The following is a 26,488-nucleotide window of genomic DNA, read 5'->3' as shown; positions in this document are numbered from 1 at the left end:
AGGCTTCTGAACCACGCGGTCAGGTGTAGTCAAATTAGTAACCCCAATTTTGATACTGGTGTCCGGTATTAATCACCTTGCCATTTGTGAGATCAGATAACTAATACACAACCTAAAGAAGGAAGGGCTTAAGGACTTCTGATTTCAGAGGAACCCAGCCCAGGGCCAGCTGGTTCCAAGACAGAAATGTCATGGTGGAAGGGTATAGCTAAGGAAAATTGCACACTTTGTGGTGTCTAGGAAGTAGACAGCAAGAGGAGCCAGAGAGGGCAAGACCAGGGAACAAGTGTGCTTCCCAAGGTCACACCTTGATGACCGACCTAGACAGACCCAACACGTGTACTCTGCAAATCTCCTGGGTGTCTCTCATGGCAATCAGGTTAACAGTTTTGCTCTCATATCTTTCTTTTCCTGGTCTTTTTAAAAATTTGAGTTTGAGTTTTTAGATTTTTGCTTTTGATTATACATTCATTCATTGTTACTCAGATGGTTTTGCTTTTGCTTGTTGATTGGTTTGGTTTTATTTGACTTTGTGACAGGGTCTGGAGTGTGATCCAGGCTGGCCTGTACTTGGCTGCATAGTCACACTGGCCGCACTCTCAGTCCTCCCACTGGTTCTCCAGAATGTTGGGATCACAGCACGTGTTACCTGCCATACCGGGCTGCATTGTCAATCTGTTTTTTCCTTCTTTCTACCAGTTTGGTTTTCATTTGTTCTTCATGGCATTTTAAAGTGGAAAATGAGATGAGAGATACTAGATCTTTATCCTTAATGTGAATGAAGCTCTTCTGAGCACTTACTTTTTCTTCTTTGTAACACAATTCTAAAGATTTCTTAAGCTGCTTTTGTGATTTCTGCTTGATCCATTAGTTAATTAGAAGTGTTCTGGCTTTAGTTAAAAGCATTTTGAAATTTTTCAGATAGCATTTTATCATTTACATCTAAACATTGTAGTTAAAGAATGTGCATTGTAGTGTCTTTGTTGGGAATTAGACTAAAGGCCATGGGTGTTAAATTCTGGCAAAGAATTTGTCTATATTTTGTCTATAATATGCACTGGTCTTTTTAAACTTTATAAGACTTTTGCTTCAGTGCCCATCATATGATCTAATTTTTTAAAGCTTTGTATTCATTTGAAAAGAAACGTATCTAGCTGTTACATAATGGTGTTCCTTTGAAGTTGTGTAGTTATATTGTTTTGATCCTTACTAATGTATTTAGTCCAAGTATCAGTTACTAAGAGATGACTTTGGAGCCTCCCACCATTAAAATTTGTTTTTAGGACCCAATGCAAAATTATGTATTTTAATTCTCATGCCTGTTTAGTTGTCATTAGTCTGGGTTCTTCAGTTTTTTGATTTTTTTGTAGTCTATTTTATAGACTGTTCATCAGTTTGTGGGATTGATTGATTGATTGATTGATTGATTTATATCGGTACCAGGGATTGAACTTACGACCACCTGCTTGCCAGGCAGGTGCTTATGCCACTGAGCTAAATCCCCAGCCCCTAGATTTATTTAAGTTAAAAGTCTTTGGCAGGAATATTCCAGAAGCAGTTCTATATTTTCTCCCCATTGTTTACAGGTGGCCATGAATTTTGTTGTGGCATTCTGATTTACTTTTTCTTTTTTAAGGTGGCATCTGCTAAGCTTGGTCTCTGTAGAGCTAAACTCATTCCTCTATGGAAAGGATCAGTACTGGGGAACAAACTTTAAGGTTTTGTGCATATATTATGTTTTAAAAACTTATTTGTGTGTATGAGTATTGTCTAGTGTTTTTTTATTTTATTCACTGGGTTAAAAAATTCTATTACTATGATAGTTTAATGCTGTTTTTGACCAGTGAGAGCCTTAAAGCTGGCTCTGTACAATTCCTTCCCCCTCCAGTGCTGGGGATTAAACCCTAGACACCACTTTACCACTGATCTACACCTACAGCCCTGGCTCTGTGGCCTTGAATATGCCCGTCAGCCTTTGAACACTTCTTTGCTTTTGACATAAGGTGTTTTAGGCCTGTCTTGTACTTTTCCTGCCTCCATCCTAGAGTCAGCTATCTCTCTAAGGAGTCTGGTTCGTTTTAGTGGAAAATGCAGTGTAGAAGCCAAGAGCACTAAGCGCTCAATATGCCACTCATTGTTACTGGGATGTAGTTGCTTCCAGGTCTTTTACCAGGCAGAAGAGAATATATTACAGCTGTATATATAATTCTGTACACCTAGATGTATATGCATGCACCGATTTGCTTTTATAATTACTAAAATATTATATAGTATATGGAGGTCAGTCTGGAGATTTCTCAGAAAGCTGGGACTGGAAGCCCCATTTGACCCAGCCATTCCACTTCTAGCCATATTCCCAGAAGAACTAAAAGCATCTTACCACAGTGATATGTGTGCACCCATGTTTATAGCAGCACAATTTGTAATAGCCAGATCTTGGAAACAACCTAAGTGTCCATCAACTGAGGAATGGATAAAAAAGTTGTGGTATTTTTATACAAGGGAGTACTACTCAGCTATAAAGAATGATCACATTGAGATATTTATAAATAAATGGACACAGCTTGAGACCATACTCATAAGTGAAATAAATCAAACTCACATGTATAAATACTGAATAGTTTCCCTAGTGTAAGAAATGATAAGAATACATAAAAGTATGTGGTAATCATGATTCCCAATCATATTGGTTTGAAGCCATATAATGTTTTCACTCATTAATTGCAATGGTTTTAACCTGAGTTGTTCGATTTTAGTATCGGTGATTGAATAGCTATTTTGAAGAAACAACACATCATAAAAGCTAGTGCTGATTTAATATCATCTTGTTTTGAAGTCCCATCAAGCTGTTGTGCATCTGTTTCCACTGGTTTTAACGTGTTGTATCTTACTATATTTTACTATATGCGATAGTATAAACAAAATTTTTTTTTATAGGAACAGTTGTTCGTTTTCTGTTTACTGGTTCTAAATACCCTGTAATTCTTTCATTCTCTTGAAAGGCTTCACACTGTCTTGATATGCTTGGTGCTATAGTATACGAAGTTATACTCAAGTAATTCAAGGAAAGAGGCACTATGGTGACTACTATTATGTTAGATAATCTGGGGGTGAAACACAATGATGCTTAAATTGTTTGCTTCTGACCTGTGTTGTTCTGGTCCAATGTCCTCTTTTATCTCAATCTCCACTGCTTTTTTTTAATTAATCTATTTTTTCTTATTTTTTTTCATTTAAGGGAAAACTAAATTAAAGAATAGCGGGATATATTATAGTAACGTTTTTGTTTTCCTATTAACCTGATTTGAACCCCAGTATTGCTCTCCCCATCTTGTTCTGTCTGATTTTACTATATTCTATTTTGTTTGATAGTATCAAGTTTGAGGGTATAGGCAACCACTTTGAAGGCAGTAAGATTTACTATGATGCCCATTATGGTTTGACTATTATCTTCTTTTGAAGTCCTGTAAGGTCTCCAGTGTAGGTTTTATTGGTCTTGTTCTGTACTGTTTTGATCAATTCTATTATACCTGAAGATATAGGCAACTCTTTTTAAAAATAGCAAGAGGCACAATGGCAACCATTTTTGATCACCTGATATTCTATTTTTGCATGTACTATGCTCATCCTTCTGTTCTAACCGACTCTGCTCTGTTTAGTCACGTTAGGTTTTATTCTCTTCAAAAAAAACGTAATAAGAACTGTGGGAGTAAAAAAAACCAAAAAATGTAATAGTTATTGTAAAAAAGAGAGGAAAGGAAGGTGAACTAACGCATGTAACTGCATGTATGTTTGAGTGTGTAGGATAGAAAGCCATATTACTGAGCTTTTGTTGGATCATTGAACCGAACTGTCTGCAATCTCATTGTATGAATGTCCACTTTATATGCTTTAATTTTATAATTTGGACAACTGTTTCTAAGATGACAATATGTAACCTATTAACTAGTGATTTCTTACTGTATATTTTTTTCTTGAAATTCTGTATTATTTGTACCCTTTTACTGCTTTGTTTTTTATTTCCTTTCTTTTTTCTCTTTAAAAAAAATTCACACTGTTATACTATCACTAATAAAATAGAAACTGAAGATTCTTTAAAAAATATATTATCATAATTATTTCCATGTCTATATTATCAGTAGTGAGAGCCACAGGTTTGTATTAGATACCTCCAGTTATAGTGCAGCAATCAGAAAGTGTTGTAGAAGTTAGAAAGAAGCTCCATGGCGGTGCTTGCTGTCCCACGCGCTGCACAGTCGCCTTTCTCCCCATGCTTGTGCTTTGACAGCTTCGACCTGGGCCTCTGCACTAAGTGGGTCCTTTCCTTGTGCATGTGGCTTGTAGGCTGTCACCCAGACATACCCTTGAGTACATTTTGTGTCTCACTCAGCTTCCGTTGCTTTGCTCAAGGGTGCCCTTCTCTCCCGACATAGGCCCTTCCTGAGGTACTCTGATTCCATCACCTCGTGTTAAGCGCTCCTTTAAGGAGGCTCTCTTCAACGTGCTTGGGCTCTGACATTGTCTACTGGGAACCCTTTAGATAATTCTCTTCATCCTGACTGGTATCAAATACCTTTTCTGCCCCAGCTTTAAGACTAAGCGAAAAAGGAAAGAGTAGAAAGGGGCAGGGAGAAGAGGTGTCCATTTACAGTGTTCCTCCTCGTCCTTACTCGCATCACCATTCTTACCCTCTGGCTCTCCCAGTTCTGCTCTCTGTCTCTCTAACTTCATCATTTTGAGAATGTCTTATTGGTAGACTCATAATGCTGTGTGATCTTTTGAAATGGACGTATTTTACTCACCATAATACTTGGGAGAGCCTTCTGAATTGTGTGTGTGTCAGAAATTTGTTCCTCTTTCTTACAGAGTATGGTATGGATGTAACCTAATTTAGCCATTCTTTTATCAGGGACATAATTTTTTCTTGGTTTTGGCTATTACACATAAAGTTTTAGTAACATTAGTGTGCAATACTTTGTTTCTCTAGGATAAATGTCCTCCCATGTCCTCTGTTGGGGAGATGTGATTACTCATAACATTTTGTTTTGAGTATCTTACATTTTTTATATGTGTATCATGCAGAGGATCATATTCTTTTGTATCTACTCTTTCTACTTAACATATGTCGAACTCTTTTCAGTTCCTTATCCTTTTAAAAGTTCAGTGTCTGCTTGATAGCCTATTTTTATGGTTATACAAAATTGAGCCCTTTAAGAGATAATGACACATGAATCTGAAAACTTGTATTATGCTATGTATCAGTTGGACAGTATTTAAGGTTCGTATGACAGTGTGTTATAGTGGAATATATCAGACAAGAAAAGCTGTAACCCTTACTTATGTTTTCCTGTTCATAAGGTACCAGGAAGGGATAGATTGTGGGGTCATTTACATTTTTTTAAATTGAAAAGAGAATGTTGATCCAGGTTTCCAGAAGTATAGAAACTCAAGCTAGGCCTTGCATTATTTCTAGATTGTGTTAAAATCTTTTAAAATTGATATTGAACATTTTAATGTTTTTTTTCTTCTGTTGGTTTATTTCCGTGAAAGTCACATTAATTTATATTAATTATTTTTGTTAATTCAGAACAGAAAATTGAGTTTTCTCAAGTTACTAATAATTTTGGGTTCTGTGACATACTTATGTTCTTCATTTGGGTTAACTTTCAGTTTTCAGGATTTATCCTGATGCTGTATTCTAAATCAGCCACCAAAATATAGCTCAATGACCTACTGTTTTCAACAACAATATTTGGATGTCTGTAGTTTTAACTATTAGAAGTTTGTTTCTAATACAGTTTATATTTAAATTAAAATTTAATAAAAATATTTCAAGTACTTAGTCTTCATTCATCATATTTCATGTGTTTATAAGTTGTATGTGGCTCGTGGCTTGTATTGGACAAGGTAGATAAAACTTCCATCAATACAGTATACACGGTTAGAAAGCTTCTCAACCAAAAACTAGATGTATTTCAGAAATTTGAGAACAATATTTGGCTTATTCTTTTTTATTCTTGTCAAGTTTACTGAGGAGAATTTGAGAAATCTTAAATTTTTATGGTCTTTATTTTTCCAGTTTGATGGTAAGCATCTTAAGAAGAAAGATTAATTTCTGTATTACCAAATGAGGAAAGTATAATTCACAGTGAAATGTGCCATCTTTGTCTTCTAATAAATTTTTGGACTGTATCACTTGAGTGAAAGAAGTTTATAAATTATAAACTCCTTAAAAATCATATTCTATATAGCAATATAATATAACGTATTTCAGGTACATAGAACTTCTGAGAAAATGTACTTCAGCATTCACACAGCCTTTTATTTTCACCGTGAATATACTGTTACAGAGCAGCATGAGTAAAGGTATAGCACACATTTATGCATTTCATATGTATGAATAATTTTGGTTTTTTGTTGTTGTTTTGTTTTTTTGGTACCAGGCATTGAACTCAAGACCTCACGCTTACGAAGCAGGTCCTTGTGCCACTGAGCTAAACCCCTAGCCCTGAATAATTTTGTTTAATGGCTTGGAAAATTCAGAATATATTTGACTATTAGTGTAAGACTCAATGCTTTTTCCATTTTTAAATTTTCTTAAATCATTTCTCTAGTTTAAGGAAGATGGTACAGATAATTTTCTCAAATAGTGTCAGTTCAGTCAATAAGAACTTAACATGCAGATGCTAGAGATTGGAATGTGTATTTTGTAATATGTAACTTCTTTCTGGTTTAAACATCATTGTACCCATTTCAGTGGTTTTAAGATACTTACTATTTTGACACACATCTTGTACTGTTTGAATGACAGCATTGGATTACATGTTATAGTGACAGATGTTCTTTCAGAATCAGCCTAGAAGATGATAAATCTCTTTGCCTTTGCATTTGTTATAATAGCCATTGATAGGGTGTTTCTTGCCCTCGCTTTTTGGCTAGCTCCCAACTCATCATCCATTGTGTAAGTTGGAGCCAATTCTTGCGAGTGTTGAATTTCTTGTAAAATTTGCAAAGTCACTAAAGATTCAGTGAAAGTTTCCCGTGTGGTTTCTTGGTTGTTTTGGTTTTTGGAGACAGGGGTTCGCTATGTAGTGCAGGCTGTCCTGTGTAGCACAGGGTGAACTCATGGTGATCCTCCTGCTTGAGTCTCTTGAGTTCTGGGATTATAGGCATGTGCGCCACTGTGCCCTGCTTTATTATGTTCTCTAGCGTTTAGTAGTAAAGGGATTGAATTGGCTTTTGCTGGGCCTATATATTTCAAGAGATGTGCTTTTAAAAATACATTCAAATCCTTTTACTTCACACTCTTTAAATTTTTTCAGAAGTAAATTAAACTTTAAGGATAATAGTAACTACTGTCAACTCTTGTTCACAAGATTTTACTCACATACTACATGGCTTTTTAGAAGTGTCTGCTTTGACAGGAATTTAGTGGAATGCATAGATTGAATATATTCTTTCATAGTATTTCCTGATGAAAATCATAGCATTGTTTATATTCCTGTTGATCTCAACTTACCTGAGAAGTACATGCATCAGTATATCTCTTCTATATGTTGAGTATCCTTTGTCTGAAATGCGTGGAACCAGAAGTATCCATTTTGTTTTGTTTGTTTTTTTCCTCAGATTTTTGGTATGAAGCCAGAGTCTGAAAGTCTAAACATGAACTTCATTTGTTTCACAAACACCTTACACATTCAGCCTGAAGATAATTCTATCAGTATGTTTAGTGTGCTTTTTGACTGTAACCTGTCCCATGAAGACAGGTGTAGAACTTGCTACTTAAGTCCACCTGTCATTGCTCAGAAAGTTTTGAATTTTCAATTTCAGAATTTTGGACTTGGAATGAATGCTTAACCCATGGTGTATGGATATATTGATCTGAGGATGATCATTTTTCAGTGTCCTCCCTGCTCTTACAAGCAGTTCGACTTAATTTGTCATATTTTTTCTTTAGGTAGACATAAATTGTTAACAGACAACTTCTTTCTAAAAGACTTTAGAAACACAGACAGTTTGTGAACGCTCTCAGCATAGTGGGGTCTTTGATATCTAGTTGATGTAGAATTGTGAGACAGTAGTGTGTAATGAATATAATAACTCTCTTAGGTTGGGTAGTACACAGATTGGAAATCTGGGAACAGGCTGTGTAGTGTCAGCCCAGCCAGATCATGCTCATGGGTGTCTAATAATTTTTTCCATAATTGTGTGATATAATGTATTATAAAAGGATTATACAGGTATTATAAAAATTAAAATGATATAGGTGAGTCTAATAAAGTGAAAACTGAAAGTTCCTTTGGTTGGGACCATGTCTCAGTGGTAGAGCACTTGCCCAGCATGAGTGAGGTCCTGGGTGTGGTTTCCCAGCACCTCACACACATATATGCGTGGGTACACCTGCACATGTTGTTTGTTTGTAACTTCTGCCTATTCTAGTACAGAGATTTCTGATCTTGATACCTTCTGAAAATGTTAAATTCATAAACGTGTGTCTGTATTTATGTCTGTATAATATGCTTTGGATATTAAACGTATATTATGTAAATATTCAAGAATGTATGCACTTGGAATTTGCATTATAAATTTTATGAAGATTTTCATGTTATTGCTTGTGAAACTGCCTTATATATTTTAATGGTTGATTAAATGGTATACCATTATTTATATAACCACCCCTTGTTGATTGATATTTATGTTATTACTAGTTGGTTTGTTCAAGTGAAATAATAATAGAAGAAACCTGCCTGTGTGTGTTTGTGTATATGTACCTTTTAGCATTATTTCCCTAGATGAGTGTGTATTGCAAAACAACTATCATACAGAAAATCATGCAAATTGTTAGGTGTATGTCTTGACAATTTAATCAAAAGCAAACATCCTGTGTGATGTTCACCTAGATCAAGACATAGATTACCACTAATATCAGAAGCCCTGATCTTCCTCCTACCCACAATGTTTCTCTTAATTCATAGAGATTACCACTGCTTTAATGCTTTACAATGGTCTGCTCAGTTGCTTGATTTTGAGGTTAGTATAAATAGAATTGTATACACTGTGTATTTCAGTATCTGGCTTGTTACATGTCATTTATGAGATATATTCATGTTAATGCATGAAATAATAATTCTCATTTTTGTTTAATCATCAATTATCTGGCTTTATTATTTTAGTATAGTAGGCATTTAGGTGATTTCTAGAATGGGCTGGAGATGTGGCTTAGTGTGCCTCATTTACCTAGCCCACACAAGATCCATCCCCAATGCTGCAAAGAAAAAAAGATAGAATATTTCTAAATGTCAGCTATTATGTAAAGTACTGCTCAGAAGATTCCTTTTGGGTGTACCTGGTGGTACACATTTGTATTCATTTCTGTTGTTTATATACTTAGGACTGATTTTTCTGAGTTTCACGTGTTTAGCTTTAGTACTGACTACCAAAAGTTTTTCTAACAGGTTTTACCTATAATTGTTCCATATTTTTGGCTGTTTGTTATTGCCAAGTTTGCATTTTAACTTCAGCCACTTTGATGGTTGTATAGTGGAGTTGCATTGTGGTTTTAGGTGTTTCATTGGGTTTCATTTCACGATAAGAAGTTGAGTACCTTTTCACGTTTAATTGATGATTTGTATTTTTTGTAAGCTGAATATTCTTTTGCCCTTCTCTTTTACTGTTTGACTTTTTTTTAAGGGCTTTTAATTCACTATGCTATGTACCCTAGGCTGGCCTCAGACTTTTGCCTCAGTGTTGGAATTGTAGGTATGCACCACCACACGTGGCTTCTTTTGCCTGTTTTTAAAATAGGGTTGTTCTATCTTCTTACATACTCACAGTGGTTATTTATTTGTTAGCTGCATGTGTCGTGCTTAGTATTTCTCACCCTGCCTTTTTACTGTTATGATTAACAAGCACTGTGTGATTTATACATCTTTTCTGTAGTAGTTTCTGTGTCCCATTTATGAAGTTTCTGCTTGTCCCAGCACCAGGCAGGTGTTTTCCTTTTAGAAGCCTTCTGTTCTTCCATTCCATTTAGAATGACAGTTCACTTAGAATCAAGTTTTGCCAAGGATGTGAGGTGGGATTTATTTGATGGCTTTTTCTCTAGTTTTAAAAACCCTATAGAGATTTTCTATTTCATGTTGCTGGCATGATCTTAGTTTGCAAAGTAATTTTGTATATTAAGATAATGACAAATAGATTTTTCCTTTGACTAATACTAGATGTTTGCACTAATACTGGACTTAATGTTAAAATTATAAAGTAATTTGTAGTTGAAAATGTAAAATTTTGGGGCTGGGGATTTAGCTCAGCGGCATAAGCGCCTGCCTTGCAAGTGTGCAGTCGTGAGTTCAATCCCCAGTACCAATAAAAACGAAAAAGACAAAAAAAAAAAAAAAAAGAAAGAAAAAAATGTAAAATTTTTATAAATGATTAAGATCATAAAATTGCTTTAATTGTTCTACTCTAGATAAGTATTATTAATGTTTCTTGGCACTGTAGTGTTTTCTTTCTTGTTTTCCTATGTAGTCATTTGTGTGTGTAAAAATTTGCCTCACATAGTTCTGTGTTTCTATAAAATTGTAATAATGTACTTATATATTTGTCTATATCACTTAACCTTCAGCCATGAACCGGTGTTATTGATATTAATCTAAATAGTATTACTGGTAACTGTATAACACATATAGTTGTATTATAACTTATTTCTATTATGGGTGTTAGGCATTAGTCCATTTTTTACTGTCATAAATAAGATTGTGATGTTATATATGGACATGGTTGTCATGTGAGACTTTTCTTCAATAGTAGAGTTGGTTTCTTCGAGTAATATGTGAGAGTCCCAGTCTGTTGTCTTCATAATGATCTTAAGAAAATGTGAAACACAAGTGGTAAAGACCAGCTGGAAATGATCTTGGGTAGAGAGCAGAGAATAAAATTAAAAGAGGATCTTTAGGCAAGAGATGGATAATATATTGGAAGACAAGTTAGAAAGTAGATTGCATATGAAGGGATATATTAATTTTTATTTTTAGCTGTATTGAAGCCTGTTTGTTTTTGAGATAAGATTTTGCTATGTAGTCTTGAATGCATGACCCTTCTGCCTCAGGTTTCTGAGTGCTGGGATTACAGGTGGGCACCACTGCACCCAACCAAACTGTGCTATTCTAGGAGAGGTACTAGAAACTTGCTTTTATAGTTCTGAGAATTGAACTCAGGTCCTTGTACATACTGGACAAGTATTTTACCAATGAACTACATGCCCAACCTTGTATTGATTTTCAGTTATAAAACTGAGTTACCCTCTGTTTATCCAAGCAGTTACACATCTGCAGTTGTATGGTAATGATTAGTAACCATATATATATTTTATTAATATCACATATTTAAATTACTATATATTCTTATTTGTTACATGTTTAGTTTTCAAGTTGTAGTCTCATTTGATTTTCTGATTATTACTGCCACCAATTAATAAATGAAGATATGGTTATAAAAATAATTGGCATCAAGAATCTTATAAAGTGGGCATGTAAGATGAGATACATCTGTAATCCCAAATTCTAGCATTTAGGAAGGACAAGGCAGAAGGATTTCAAATTCATGTCCTGCCTGGACAGCTTGGTGAGACCTTGTCTCAAAATCAAAATCAACATAGGCTAGGGACGTAGCTTGGTGACAGAGCACCCATGAGTTCAATTCCCAGTAAAGGGTGCAGGTCCTCTTGTGTACTGCCAAACACTGTAGTTTTTGGTGATGGGTATAATCTCATTCAGTGCGACAGAAATCTTGTGAGAAACTTCCCTTCTGTTTTACAAGTGAACAAAGTTCCAATAAATAAAGTTTTGTTGTTCAACTTCATGCTGATCATTTTACGATTTGGAATTAGATTGTATATCTTTTACCCCTGACTTAACTGTTTCTTGTTTTGCCGTACTATTTCTCAAAGCCATTGTCACTTAGCTAGGAATTAGATGTGGTAGTGAAACTGAAGTCTTCTAATTCTTTACATAAAAGTTGTTGGTATTTGTCCAGTTCATTTTTAAATTTATTTTTTCCATTAGTAATATCCATATTAGATGTCCTAGAACCACTGGAAATTCATGCTATATTCTAGAAACATCCAAACTATAGTTAACGTATGGAAAGATATAATATGATTGTGCAAAGCATTTTAAAGTAAATTTGAATACTCTAAATTTAGTAAGCATTTATAGGAACCAAAATAGCACAGGATTGGAAGAAGTAAAATCTTGGTTTAAGTTGTAGTTTTGAAATTTTATAGATTGGGTAAAACATTTACTTCCCTGGAGGTTTACTTATTGGCAACAAGAATATCAGAAATCATTCACAGAGGAGTTAGGATCTTGGTCCTTGGTCCAAGATGTTTAAATGTTGGCCTTCTCTCTTTATTAATGCAGTTCTGGACAACACATTTATTTTTAAGGTAGGATGAAAATGCTTACACATAGGCTACTGTGTGGTTAGTTGTAATGGACTATGAGAATGTAGAGGCTCTGCGTCCTCTGCCCACCAGACCAGTCCATTGTGTCTTTAGTGCCTAAGACAGTGTTATGTAGTAAATGTTATCATGAATCTTAGTGTATTCTATATCTGTCTTGTCTGTCTCTCTGTCCATCTATCTGTTTGTCTGTATCATCTGATTGTTTAAGGTGCTAGGGATGGAACATGACCTCATGAGTGCTGGGCAAGTGCTCCTAAAACTGCGTCAGCCCTGATCTTTAGCTTTTAATTTGAAGTAATTTTAAACTTAAAAAAAAAGTTGCAAAAGTAGTAGTAGTAGATTCACCCAGCTTCCTTCCTCTTTGTGTTAAAACTTACACGGCCCGTGCAGTAGTAATCAAAACCAGGAACTTAAATTTAAAAGTTATATTAAACTACAGTCCATATTTAAATTTTGTCTGCTTCTCCCCTAATGTCTCTTTTCTATTGCAATTCAATTCAGTGTCCCACTTTTCATTTAGTGGTTATAACTTCTTAGACTCTTCTGGTCTTTAGCAGTTCCTTACGCTTTCCCTGTATTTTATGACCTTGATACTTCTTAAACTTTAGTCTTAATTTTTTGATTTTTGATATTTTGAGACGGTCTTGCTATGTAATGTAGTTCAGGCTGGCCTTGAACTCACGATGTAGCCCAGGCTGGTCTCAAATTTGCAGTGATCCTCCTGCCTGCTGAAATTACAGGATGTGCTACCACACCCGGTTGACCTTGATACTTTTGAAAAGTGCTATTTATTTATTTAGAAGTGTCTCTCAGTTTAAGTTTGATGTTTCTTCTAGGTAGACTGAAGCTCTGCTCTTTGATAACGTCACAAAAGTGATTATATCCTTCATAGGGCATCATATCATAGATGACATAAGTCTTTCACTGGTAGGATTAACCTTCATCCATTATTAAAGTGCTATTTCTCAGGTTCTTCCTCCCGCCCGTAAAGTTACTATTTTTCCTTTGTGATTGATAGGTGTTTTGGAGGAGGTAATTTGAGATAAGATAGGTATTCTGTAGCCCATAATCTAGTACCATCAGTATTTATTTTCGTGTTCATGCTGTTCAGTCTGACCATTTTTTACACGCTCTGATCTTTTTTGAGCATTTTAGTTTCAGGCACCACAATTTTTCAGTCACCTTATTTTTCCCCGTTCCAGGTCTGGAATCAACCATATTTCTTTATCTTCATCTTGGTCTTCATTGTGGGCTTTGTCATTGTCTTCTTTCTCCTCCTTCTCCTCCTCTTCTTTCTCTTCTTCTTCCACCTCCGCCTCCGCCTCTTCTTTTTGCTTTATGAGAAGGGGTCTCTCACTATGCAGTTCAGGCTGGCTTTGGGCTCACTTTGTAGCACAGGCTGGTCTTAAATTTGCCGTGATCCTCCTGCCTCCCAAGTGCCACCACACTTGGCTATTAAGGAATCTTCAGTCTTTTTTTTTTTCCCCCCGTCCTTGGAATAATATTTAGAAACTAATCTAGGTGTTAGACATGGTGAAAGTCTTTCCTCCTTGGTAATCTCAGCAGACAGAGCTAGGAAATACATATAAACCTATACTAATTTCCTTATTTTGGTGGGGCCTACACATCTGTATTAAGAGTTTAAACAGAGAAGAGGGAAGAGCAGAGTGTGATTAAAATATACCCAGATAAGTAATACTCAAGACATTCTGATCTTGAGACCTCTTTACATTCTTAAAAAATGTTGAGTAATGCCAGGGTTTTAGCTCAGGGGCATAGGCACCTGCCTGGCAAGCTCAAGGTCGTGAGTTTGATCTCTGGTACCACCAAAAAAAAAGGTAAGAATTGCTAAGAACTTTTGCTTAGGTTGGTTACATATACCAGTGTTCACTGTTTCAAAAATTAATTACACAGGAATTGTTTTGTTAATTTATAAATAACAGTAAGTCACTACATGTTAGCATCTAACTTTTTAATGAAAAAGTACTTTCTAAAACAAAAATTGTCAGTTGCATTACATTTTTGCCAATTTCTCCATTGTATGGCTTAATATGTGATAGCTGGAGTCTCGTGTCTACTGATACATTCAGTCTGTAACATCAACATGTTAAATAACTGATGTACTGTGGTACTTTCCTGAAGAGAGTAAGAATTTTTAAAAAAAGAAAGATATGATAAACGTACTTTAATGGGGAAAATTTGACACTAAAAGGAGTCAAGGACCTTTGGAAGTCTGTACTTTGGAGAACTACTGAGGTAGATGTACCGAAACCTTTTAAAAATAAATATGGTTATTCCCGGAAGGATGGATTGAGAACTGCCGTGAAGAAAAAGAGAACTAAAATCAGATGATGTTACAGAAGTCGGAAGAATAGAATTTCCAAGTAGGTATGGCATGAATTCCAAGTTAAGATGACTTGATTTGATTACTTTATCCACTTCATCTATAGTATTTAGACTGCTAGATGCTGATACAGCAACCAAAATGTAAATTTGTAAGAACTGTATTAGGAAAGTAGGTCACAGTTTGACCTGTGGCTCCTTTGACCTCTTCAAAATCAAAGAACAGCTATCAACTGCTCCCTGACAAATGTAGCTCTTTGCAAAATTTTGTCTGTGCCCTTGGGTAAGGCAGAGAACTTAAGGTTGATGATGCATAAAGCCCTGCCCATCAGTTTATTAGTCAGCTCCCTCTTGGCCCTGTGCTTTGTGAGCTTGGAATTTGACATCTTCTTATTGACTGGTTACAGCTAGCTATTCTTGCCAAAACCATCCTTGTTACACTTAGACACCTACTGACACTTCTCTTGTTCTGTATTCTATAAATAACCCCAAAACAAACATCGTTAATGTTCTTTCTTTAGACCATATGTGTGCAATACAGTTGTGTTGTCTTTGTTTTTAAATACTTGGCTATATTTGTGGTTACCTTGGTTCAACTTGAATGTTTCCCAGGCACTGTTGTGGAACAGATTTCTTGTGGTGATATCTAAATACATCCTTTTTACATGCTGTGTGCTGCTTTCACTCTTAGAATAGCCATTTGTCTAAATTTGGGGATAGTTACTGTGGGGGACAATTCCCAAGTCAGTGCCATACGGGGAAAGTGAGTTGGAATGAAAGGGATGTCCCTGAATGTCATGCAGCATGTTGAAAGTGAACAAAGGAAAGTCAGTCAAAAATGACCCCACAAGTCAGTTTCCATTTTGTTTAGAAGATGAGGAGAGAAGGAATAGGCCAAAATTTGCAAACCAGTTGGTGCATTAATTCCTCATTGCTATATCTAGTGACATATTTGCAAAAGTACTAATTAAATCTGCAAGAAGGAAGTTGGGAAGAATAATAGGTTTAGAAGAAAAAGAAGGAATATATAATGATAAACTTTTAGTCTTTTGTTTCATGAATAAGGTTTGCAGTTATTTAAAGTCTTTTTTATCCCCAGCCCTTGAATTCTTGTTCTTAATTTTCATACCATTCACTTAGTTGGAGGACGACATGTGCTGTCTTGATTTACTTGTTTTTATAATGCATCAGAGCTCCACACCTACATTTTACGGCTTTTGCAAAGGAGACTTCGTAGTTAGAATGGTCTCCACATATCAAGAGTGGTGCTTTGCTCAGGTTAGGATCTCAGTGGATTTTTTTTCATTATTTAAGGCTAACTAAACTTAGCACAGAGCAGGCACATAATAAATGTTGAGTAAATAAGCAGGTGAGGGGTACTATGGGAACTGGTGAAGAATGTCTTACTTGTACACGAACTCGGTAAATATAAAAGTAGGCCAAGCTTATTAATTTGGGGGGTAGAAGGAAACAACCATTGGAAAAGAAAGTCATTCTGGATTGTGGGCTTCAGATAGATTTTTTGTTTATGAATCAAAGGAAAGTCCGTCTTTCTCTCTGCCCTCCCCCTTTTTCAGAGTCCTGAGGTTAAATCCAGGGCCTTCACACTGAGCTATCCCCCTGGCCTTTACTTACTTAATTTTGAAATTGGGTCTTGTCGTCACGTCACCGACTTGCCCTGACTAGCATCCTCCTGCTCCCAGAGCGCTGGGATTATAGGCACCACCACAGCTGTGACTGGCTTTAAGGCTAGGAGAATATTACTCCCGTGACACACTAGGTCTACTTCTGGGTTACATTTAGGGTTCTTTTTTGTCAAATGTAATACTATGAACTTAGTTTCCTTTTAAAGAGAATTCTTAAGGAAAGGTTAAGTAATTTAGAATGGATTATCTCTTCCTTGTGTAAATTTTCTTGCTTTACCAGATACTTTATATATGGTGTAAGTGATATAGAGAGATCACTCTTCTGTTAATGAACGTTAAGCTTATTAGAACATTCTAAATATGTAACTTATGATGTGTATGTTGATGCTCGCTGGTACTGGCAGGTTTAATAATGTTAAAAGTTATATCTTACACTGGAAAATGACCTTCTCAGTAGAACCACCTTGTGTGTGCTGGATCTGGAAGTGAAAAGTTGAGCTGTGTGTATTAATCTCACTGCTGCTGTTGGCAGCTGCGGCTCCTCTTCGGTTTGCAGATAACTGCTAATTGCAGGGCTTACTTTGAATCTGTCTTACACTCTCCTTGACACTTTCTGCAAAGAGTTTCTGTGTTTTCTATTGTTGGATGTCACATTTCCAGGGTTTCTTTGCACTTTCTGTGCTACTTTTTGGAACAGCTACAAAATAGGACAGGACAACTGCCTTCACTGCTTTTTCTTTTTCTTTTCTAAGTGGTGACAGTTTATTTGAACAAGTAAAAGTAAAGAATGAAGGAGAAGCTGGCTCTGCAGAGCAAGCTTGGGCTGGGTGGGAGAGGAAAAGCAGGTAAAAGCGTACCTGGTGGACAAAGAGCGGGCTGTGCTGTGGGAAGCCACGGCGGCCCGCAGCTGCTCTAGCTCTTTCCTTCCGTCCGCACTGAGCCGCAGTGTGGCTGGCCGTCACTTCAGAGGTAGTAAGGGTCCTGTTTGCCAAAGCCTGTTGGCGGTGATTTTGTCATTCTATTTTAAGTGACTGATAATAAAAAAGAAACTATAAAAGTGCTCTATAATCTCATAGTATTTGCTTAATAATCATTTATGTCATGTTTTTGATGCTGTCCTCTGATTTGTGATTCTCATACTGCTCACATTTTTGGAATTCATGAAAACATCTCTATTTTGTCAGTTTTAAATTCCTAGTTTATGTTTAAGCACGTTACTGATGCAGCCCTTCTAGAGAGCTATTTAAATGCCTTCCAGTGTACACTATGAATTTATAAGATGTTCATAATCTTTGCCCCATGGTTTTTGGTGTTTTTTAATGTAACTCATTAGCATATTGATCTAATCAGATAACTCTTTTTTCTTCTTCTTTTTTTTTTTTTTTTTTTTTTTTTGATGACAGGAATCGAACTCAAGCCCTCACGCTTGTCAGGCAGGCTTTGTGCCACTGAGCTGTATCCCCAGCCTCTCTCAGATGATTCTTAAAGACTTTTGATATAAATATTTAGCCTGTTGAGTTTAAGATTCTTTTGTGTTTATTTCAAAGATTGATTAAAAGTACAGCAGTGAGGGGAAGACTGAACACCAGCAAATGTACACCAAGGGTGACCTTAGCACCTTGTGGTGTTTTTCTTAGGACAACAACCCTAAGAACTGAGACCTAAAAGTGGGGAAACATTTTTTAAATCTTCATGTCTCTCTTTGTTGTGTAGTGAGCATCATGTCTTGTGTAGAATAGTGGCCTAAAAATGTATGAGATTTTATGATCACTTAGTTGGTGATGGTTGCTGTAAAATCTAGGAAAATACTGACTATTGTTTATCAATGTTGAGCATCCTTTTGATGTGACCACTTTTTAAATTTTGCATTTTTTTTTTGATGTTTTATTAAAGAGAGCCCATGGAGATGCCTGAATGCTTGTTTTTTCCCCCAAACATTATGCTGACTTTTGGAACTTAACCTTGCTCTGTGCTTGTAACCACAGCATGAGTTCCCTGTGTGTACGAATGAAATTCATTTTAGTGTCTGTCTTTGGTTGTATTACATTAAGTTGCTTACAATAATATTTTTCCAAGATATCTTTAATCTTTTTTCAAGTAGATCTTTTTAAAATTTTTATTTCCCCCTCAGTTTGTACATCCTTGATTTTTCTTTCCCAACTGCCTGTTCATAAATTCCATAGCACTCTCTAGCTGGTGCACACACACACACACACTGAGAGCGCCTATTTGTAGGTTCAGCAAAGTATTGAACGTACAATGGATTTTTGTCACATTGAACTTTTTATGCATTTCTAAATTCAGCTTTCTTTTTTTAAACAGATAAGTGTAAAGCAGGAAATTACTTTTACTGATGTATCTGAGCAGCTGATGAGAGACAAAAAACAAATCAGAGAGCCAGTAGACTTACAGAAAAAGAAGAAGCGGAAACAACGTTCTCCTGCAAAAGTAAGAGGATATGTGAAGGCGGTGTGGTTACTAATCTTTTAATCCCAAATGGTTGGTTTGTCACGTGGGCAAGAACCTTACGGGATGCACCTTACAGCAGCTGTAAAATTGTTATGTGCTTCAGTAACGTTTGTGTCGGGTATCAGCCTCACCCGAGGAAGAGGGAGTCTGTGCCTGCACAGAGGTGGTGGGCTGTGGCCTTGAGCTTCTCTGCCTGTTCATCCTGCAGTCTTTTCTAATAAACTTTTCCCATGTCTCTCTTTTCTCTCCAAGCTGGTGGTGTGCAGTGTCTTTAGTTTTACTTACTTTAATAGGAAGGTTTCGTGGACATCTAGTGCCAGTTACTCATCAGGAGAAGGTACCGCATCCCCCTAAGAGACTGGGAATTCTGTGACGGGGCCTTCACTTATTCGCAGCTATGCCTCAGGAACCTGGAGTTAGGGAGCAGAACGTGTCCGCACTGTTTCAGGACTGACTGGGTGACCAGCAGCTAGACAGTACTCCAGTGACACTGCTAACATTATCTGTTGTGTTTCTGTTTTCTCTGTAGTACAGTGGTGATGGACTTGGGTAGCATTTTAGTATTTACAGGAATTCTGGGAACTACATGTAGCACGTTTGCATCCCTATAGTTTTCTGCATTCCTTTCTTCGCTTAAACAGTGAAAAAGGCTGTTCTTTTTCTTAAAATATGATGTAATACAGTCTTTTCTGACAGGACTCTTTGTATTGTGATTTGAATCATAAGCATTATTTATAATGTTGTATGCTTTTGGATGCTGTTGGTGCTGAGGCAGCACGTACTGCATTGCAGAGCTGATTGCTAAAACTTACGGAATTTTGCGATCCAGTTCCTGAAACCATTGGCAGCTTATAGTTAGCCGTGGTGGAAATATTAATAGCATGGAAACCGCCCATCCCTCATTTCGTAACTGGTTGTTAAACATTCACTGGTTTGGAATCAGATAGTGGCAAATTTTGAAAAATATGAAGATAAAGAAACTTGCAGTTACTTTTTTGTTTTTTAGAGGTAGCTACCTTGACTTCTCGCCATATTCTCTTTTTTTTTTCAGATTTTTATGGGTATGTGTACAAATTTAATTTCCTGATTATTGTTGTGGTGTGTGTAAACTGATTCCACAGTAAAAAGTTGTTAATGGTTTTTAATAAACATTTTATTAGCTGTATATTATTTTTTGATATATCAATGCCCTAACATCAATCACTATGCATATGATCTTCTTGGTAAGTTTTGTGTTCTTTTTGTTTCCATTTTAAATCGTGTTGCACTTAGCACGTTTATCATTGTGCACAATTGAACCAAAAGACATGAACCTAGAAAGACTTCTTGGCAGTGTTACTCCTTGCAGAAGTTTTAGCCACTTGCATGCCCGCCCGAGTGGACCCAGTGTATAGCCGCCTGCACGCGCACCAGCCGCGAGTGTTAACCCTTGCTGTTACAATGTATTTCGGGAGCTCAGATTTTAATTTCTTTAGTTTCTCATCGTTTTCAGTTTGGATTTCTCATTTTTATTGTCATTTTACGTTTTATATTTAGTGAAATCCTTTTTTTAAAAATCTTTCTCCCTTTCTTTTCTTGGTGTCTTCATGTTTTTCCCAGTATTTTATATATGGTACAATTTTTGTTTTGTATATTAATGAATGTCAAGTTCCTCATGTATAGGAAAACCCCATGGTTTGAGGAAAAAATTAATTTCTAAAATTGTGATATTGAGTGTATTTGGATTTATTGCTGATTTATGGGAAATTTAAGATTTTTAATCAACATGATAGATATAAGTTCCTGGGCATTTTATTGTCATTTTTTTTCTGGTGATACTCTGTAGTATAATATCTGTGAAATTCTGACTGAAATCCAGACTATCTTTTATTTTTAGTAAGGGTGTTACTCAGAATATTTATTTGGTGCTATATTCTAGTTGTTTTCTAAATATGTTAGTTATTTAGAGTTTATTTTACTAAATATAGGCTATTTGTTAAATATAGTTTAGTCATTTGGAGTTTATTTTACTTATTTAGAGTATTTGAGATAAAAAATAATGTTTAAGCATTTGCATACCTTCAAAATGCCCAGTGAAAGATTTGACCTCTTGTGAGTAGTATAAAAAAACAGAGCTAAAGCAGTCTTTTCAGAGATTCTTACAGGGGTAAAATGACTAGAAATAATATATAGGAGATGGTATGAGGATAACAAAAATAATTATTTTTAAATTGTTTTCACATGTTACATGTAATGAGACAGGGAATAGAGGTAGATACTTTTTAAACACATCTGCAGTCTCCAAATGAATGGGTTTTTAATGTATGGACTCTCAGAATTTGGGGGTATAAGCAGTGAGTTATTTTACACTTTTCTCTGGAGTGTGTTAAGATCTCAGTTTAGATTTTTCATCAAAGTAATTTGTTCTGCCACTTTGATGGCAAAGAGTTCGTCTCAAGTTTGTAAGCCAGGGTACTCTTTTTGCTCATTTTAAATTCCTTACAAACTGCTTTTTCAGAATTTTGGCCTATTCTAAGTATAATGTATATAAGAAAATATTTTGGGGGGCAGTCTTTAGGAAGTTCTTAGGACAATGAAGTTACTAGAAATAAAACATAGACAATTTACCATGTGTGGAAGGCTGTACTCTCCACCACCACCTTTCCCAAGGCTTGACTTGTGCCACTGAATATTATGAGCATGTCATCCTTGTGTCGGGCGGAGGAGCTGCGCAGGCAGTATTATGAAAGGAATGTGATGGGAATTTAGTAAGAACAAATATCAGAGTTTAGATACCTCCAGATAAGTGTGATTCACTTCAGGATAACCTTTGAGGCAAGACAGCATAGTGTATTGTCACCCCATTAGCTGCCATGGATGTTAAGCAGTAATTATTTTCTGAACCTTTGTCATGTGGCAAAGCCTATTCATCTTAAAGCAGGTTAATACTTGAAAATTGCCGGTGTATGTTTATCAGTATGTCTAATTAAGAGAGTAATTGAACTAGAGAATATGTATTACCTAGGTCAAGGAGAAGCTTGTCTCTTTTAAAGGCCAAATATCTTTTTGGGGTTGGGATAGGGACACTCTGGATTGAGCCCAGTGCCTCATGCATGCTAGGCAAGTGCTCTACCACAGCTACATACCTTGCCCAGATTTCATTTTATTTTCTCTGCTTTGTTGAAATGTTTATTGTGGCGTTTTTGTTTTAAGTATAATGCATTTGAACATAAATAGCTTTCAATGCCTCGGTGCTGATGCTGTAAACGTTTTAAAAATCATACATATTACAGCGCACCCCTCAGAGATTGCTGAAAGTTAGGGCCTTTTGCTCCCCTCACCCTGGAAACTCCTAAGTGTTAGATTTGTGCTTTTGACTGGTTCTAATTGCTTCCCTATCTCATTCTTTAAGGACATGGGATTTATTTTTACTTTGCAACATCTGTGTGGCTACTCGATATTACTTACTTTTGCCACTCACATCTATTTTTGTTTGGGTTAGTTAGGACCTAGATAGCTGAAGTTACTGAATCGTGTGAAATATCTGTGTAGACTTACTGGTGGGGTGATACATGACTGTAATCCCAGTAGTCTGGAAGCTGAGGTAGGAAAGTCCTCAATTTGAGGCCAGCCAGGGCTACTTAGCGAATAAGATCTTGTCTCAAAAACAAACAAACAAAAAATGGCGGGGATGTGGCTGAGTGTGAAGACCCCAGGTTTAATCCCCATTGCTGGCCACCCTGTCACCTCCTGAATAAAAAGACCTATAAACTTCATTCCACTTCAGAGCGTTGAATGTGTAGTTCTGCCCTCTGGTTTGGCATTGTTAGCAGCCTGTAGGACTTTCCCCCCTAGTTTCAGATGCCCATCTCTAGAGATTCTTATTCAGGGGTTTGTTTCTGTCTGTGCACTGAAAGAAAAAAAGGTGATTGTGATGGACACTTGAAGTCAAGATGCTCTAGCCTTGATACTAAGAGTTTTCCAGGTTAAAGAAAGTGTTGTATTTGGCCTTACTATTGTTCAAAGAATTAGGAGAAAACCTCAGAATGGTTTTATCACGATTGTTGAGTCAACATTAATGAATTCTAAGAATCTTTTGTAGTAAAGTACAATGATAATATCACAGTCCAGTGTTGCATACATTTTATAGATCTTTTCAAGCAATTAAATGAGGAGGCTAGGTACTTCTCTTTATTCTGAAATGTTTTTCCTTTTTCATTTCATTCTTCTTGAAAGAAGCTGGGTTTAAGTTATGCATAGGATGGAAAACATTCTCTACATGTGAATAGATTATGATGTATATAGGAAATCCTTTATTTATCTCATACATTTCTTTCCAGAAGAGATTGGGAGTTTTGGTATCAAAAAGATTTAAAATTCAGTGATGTTAAATAAGAAAAATATAGTTAAAAGCAGAGTAATGATTGTAATAGGCATTTGTCATATTTTTTTTTTGCCATTTTTACCTTTATTTAGGAAGAAGTAGCTTTGAAGGCACTTGTAAGACTGGGAATGAAAACAAAAAATATGAATTAGTACTTATGAGAAAAATCAAAGGAAGAAAATTAGCAGAATAATCTATTAGTATTACATTTATCTAATTTTTCCTAAAAATTAATATGCTTGGGGTAAATTGTTTTCTGTGGAACTGAACCATTTTAAAAGCTTCCTGATGTAAATCTTGCTTTAGAAAGTACTACATATTTTAAATTCAGCAAATGGAAGAGAATTAACCTTTTCTAAAACTCAGTGTCATTATGTTGAACATTACTTGTTATATTGAGCTTATGATATAGCACATTTCATTTATTGACACTGTTGAAAACTTGCCATTTAATAAGGGAATTTGGCCACATGGTTGTAAGTCCAGCACCAGAGGAGGCTGAAGAAGGAAGACTGCAAGTTTGAGCCTAACCTAGGCAACTTAATTAGAACCTACCTTAAAATAAAGAATAAAAACTTTAACAGGGCCTGGGATGTAGCTCTGTGTAAAGGTCCTAGGTTCAATCCCCAGTGCCCACCTCCCAAATTGATAATGAGTAAAATGTAGTAAGGAGAGAGAATTAAATGTCCTAAAGGAAGAGCCTGTCCCCCTGACACGGAGGGGACAGTCAAGTGTGGTGGCTATTGCTCTAGATGACTTCATGATTTGCCTTTGGAATTGCCCTGTTATTTCTAATTGGATTTGGAGAGTAAGGAGAAATTTAAGAGCTCAGTATTCTGCACTGAGTTGTAAGTAAAACAGCGTATCATTAAGAGGAGAATATAAACTTTCTTCTCTGAGTTGTTCTTTTGGGTTTTGATGCCTTAATAGTCAATTTCACTAGACATAGGAATATATAATAAAATTGTAGTCATTAGTTTAAAATATGCTCTAATAATCTTAGTAGCATATGCCAAAATTGTCTGTTTGTCTTAAGAGAGAGCAGCACCTTTCCTCATTGAGGACTATCTGATTTCCGCTGCTCACTGGCAGGAAACCTGAGGAGTGAAAAGTCTCTCCATTGAATAGGCAGAGCTTAGGGCTCTGCCAGGTGAGAATGGGAGTTTGACTTACCGTAACGGCAACATATAGTAGGTAGGGAGCGAGCTGGAAATAGTTTAGTCTCACATAACACATCCAGAGCAAACCATGAGATTTAAGAAAGCAGATTAACTAAAGGGTTTCATCTGATACTGAACTTTTTTCCCTGTAAAATCCAGATTTACATTTATTAAATAAGAAAAAATCATGAATATTGTAGTTAGAATAATTTCTTCACTTGCTGCAGTGTGGTTGCTTGATCTTTATAATGTACCACATTTCTGCTGAAGTAAGGTAGACAGTGTACCCAAAGTCCAAAGTGCAGTGATGAGCAGTTTGGAATTTAAATTTGGAAGCTTCGGGTTGTTCTGCTGTAACCGTGTTCATATATTGAGAAAGAAAAAACAAAAATATTTTATGGTAGCCGTAGTAGGGGGACTGCTCATCTCTAAGTCAGATGCACTCAACTCCTAGATGTACTAAACAAATCTTTGAAAGGGTGCGAACAAGGGAAGAAGCCAAGTATATCCCAAGCAAGAAACTCTGTTTTCAGTGAGGAGCTGCTTTTGTTCCCCAGGGCCCTTTGTGCTTTATTTGCTTACTCACTTCTGTGTGGCACAGTTTGGTGCATCTAAAGGCTAAAAAACTGAAAAGTGTTGCTTCTATCAAAGATTTTGTTTTAAAGGATTAAGTTTGGCATAGATAGCAGATAACCATGGCATTATGTATAAAGTTTCTGCTATACTCCAGAGGTATTTTGGACACTGAGGTGATAATGGTAAACAGAGACAGACTTAGGGATGCATTTTTTAAAATTAGGTGTTTTGGTACAGCACGGCTACATTTAAAATAGATTGCAAACTGAAATGGCCATTGGTGCTCATTTGAGGCAAGATGGGTTTCATTCTCTGTCCTTTCAGCAAAGGTATGTGTTACCCTGGGCCAGAGAAAGAAACATAAAAATATCAAAGGTAAAAGCATCTGGTGATTCTGTCTCTGACCCTAGAAGTACGCTAGATTTTTCAGTGTGTTTGTACCCGAGACAGCGGTAGTTATTTCCTCCATAAAATTCCACCTTGAATTAAGTGAGACCTGTTTGTACACTGAAGGGCAGCATTACCTCCAGTGCCAGAGAGCAATGACCTGGAACTCTCTGAATGTTCATAATAGAGCTTTGTACAGTCCATGATTACATCCGTTTCCCATTAGGCAACTGGGGCCAGATTTGTTCTTTACAGTGGAAAGGAGCCTTGTTGTTACTATGCCACAGAAAGCTATGAAGTGTCGTGATTTTTTGGCACTTAGATCTTACTTGTTATTGACATACTTGAAGAAAAAAATCCAACTACCTAATGCTCTCTTTTTATAAAATACATAATCTCCTTTTATTGTTTTAGGTTAGAATTATTTAGATTTTCTATTTTTTTTCTTTTTGCATAGTGTTAACTTGTATATTATTATGTGACTTGGAGGAGCTAGGAAAATATTAAATTGACTGTCCAGAGATGAAACTTTCCATTCTCACTGACTGTTCAGAAACTGTGACACCCACTTCACTCTCCTGCCAAATGTTTCCTTTCCGTGATTTTGGTCCGTAGACTTTGAAGCACTGTGGAGCATGTTGGCGGTTTGCCCAGAACCCAACTTCCCCGTGTAATCTGCATAATAATTACCATTAGTTTGCATATAGTATAGGGTAAACTATCTTCTGACTTTAAAAGTAAAAAATATTTAGAATGATTAAAGCCTGAGTTTTCTTAGCTACAGCCCTTCATTGGTTGAAGAAGGGGTGTACTCTACTTGTGTGTTTTCAGGTACTAATCCAGCTCCACGGTCCTTTGCATTTCTTAGGATGTTTCCCAGAATTCTCTTCCCTACGTTGGACACAGTTGTGTAGCTCACATTTTGAGTACTGCCCATCCAAATTGTTTCCCTCTCACTGGCCATACCCCTTCTGATCTTAGCTTCTTCTTCTTTTTTGTCTTTTCTAAGTCATATATACATCTTGTTTCCCTCCTCAGTAATGAAAACAGGAATCATTTACGATTTTCACTTTGCCATGTG

The 26,488-nt window shown here is 36.2% G+C and overlaps 1 protein-coding gene across 18 annotated transcripts in view; it reads left to right on the top strand.

The window, feature by feature from the left end:
- The window catches only part of Znf148 (zinc finger protein 148), a 136,879-nt gene that overhangs the window by 60,746 nt on the left and 49,645 nt on the right, over positions 1 to 26,488 (top strand). For all 18 annotated transcript variants that reach the window (XM_063225131.1, XM_063225132.1, XM_063225129.1 and 15 more), the window contains one exon: positions 18,775 to 18,900. In XM_063225131.1, coding sequence (XP_063081201.1) covers positions 18,775 to 18,900 — 126 coding nt within the window. The remainder of the gene's footprint in view (positions 1 to 18,774; positions 18,901 to 26,488) is intronic.

Source organism: Cavia porcellus, unplaced genomic scaffold (genome assembly GCF_034190915.1).
Source record: "Cavia porcellus strain 051 isolate PalLab524CR breed Dunkin Hartley unplaced genomic scaffold, mCavPor4.1 scaffold_15, whole genome shotgun sequence".
Classification (NCBI taxonomy): Eukaryota; Metazoa; Chordata; class Mammalia; order Rodentia; family Caviidae; genus Cavia; species Cavia porcellus.
Note: the sequence above shows the minus strand (reverse complement) of the source record. Positions and strands in the feature narration are given on the sequence as shown.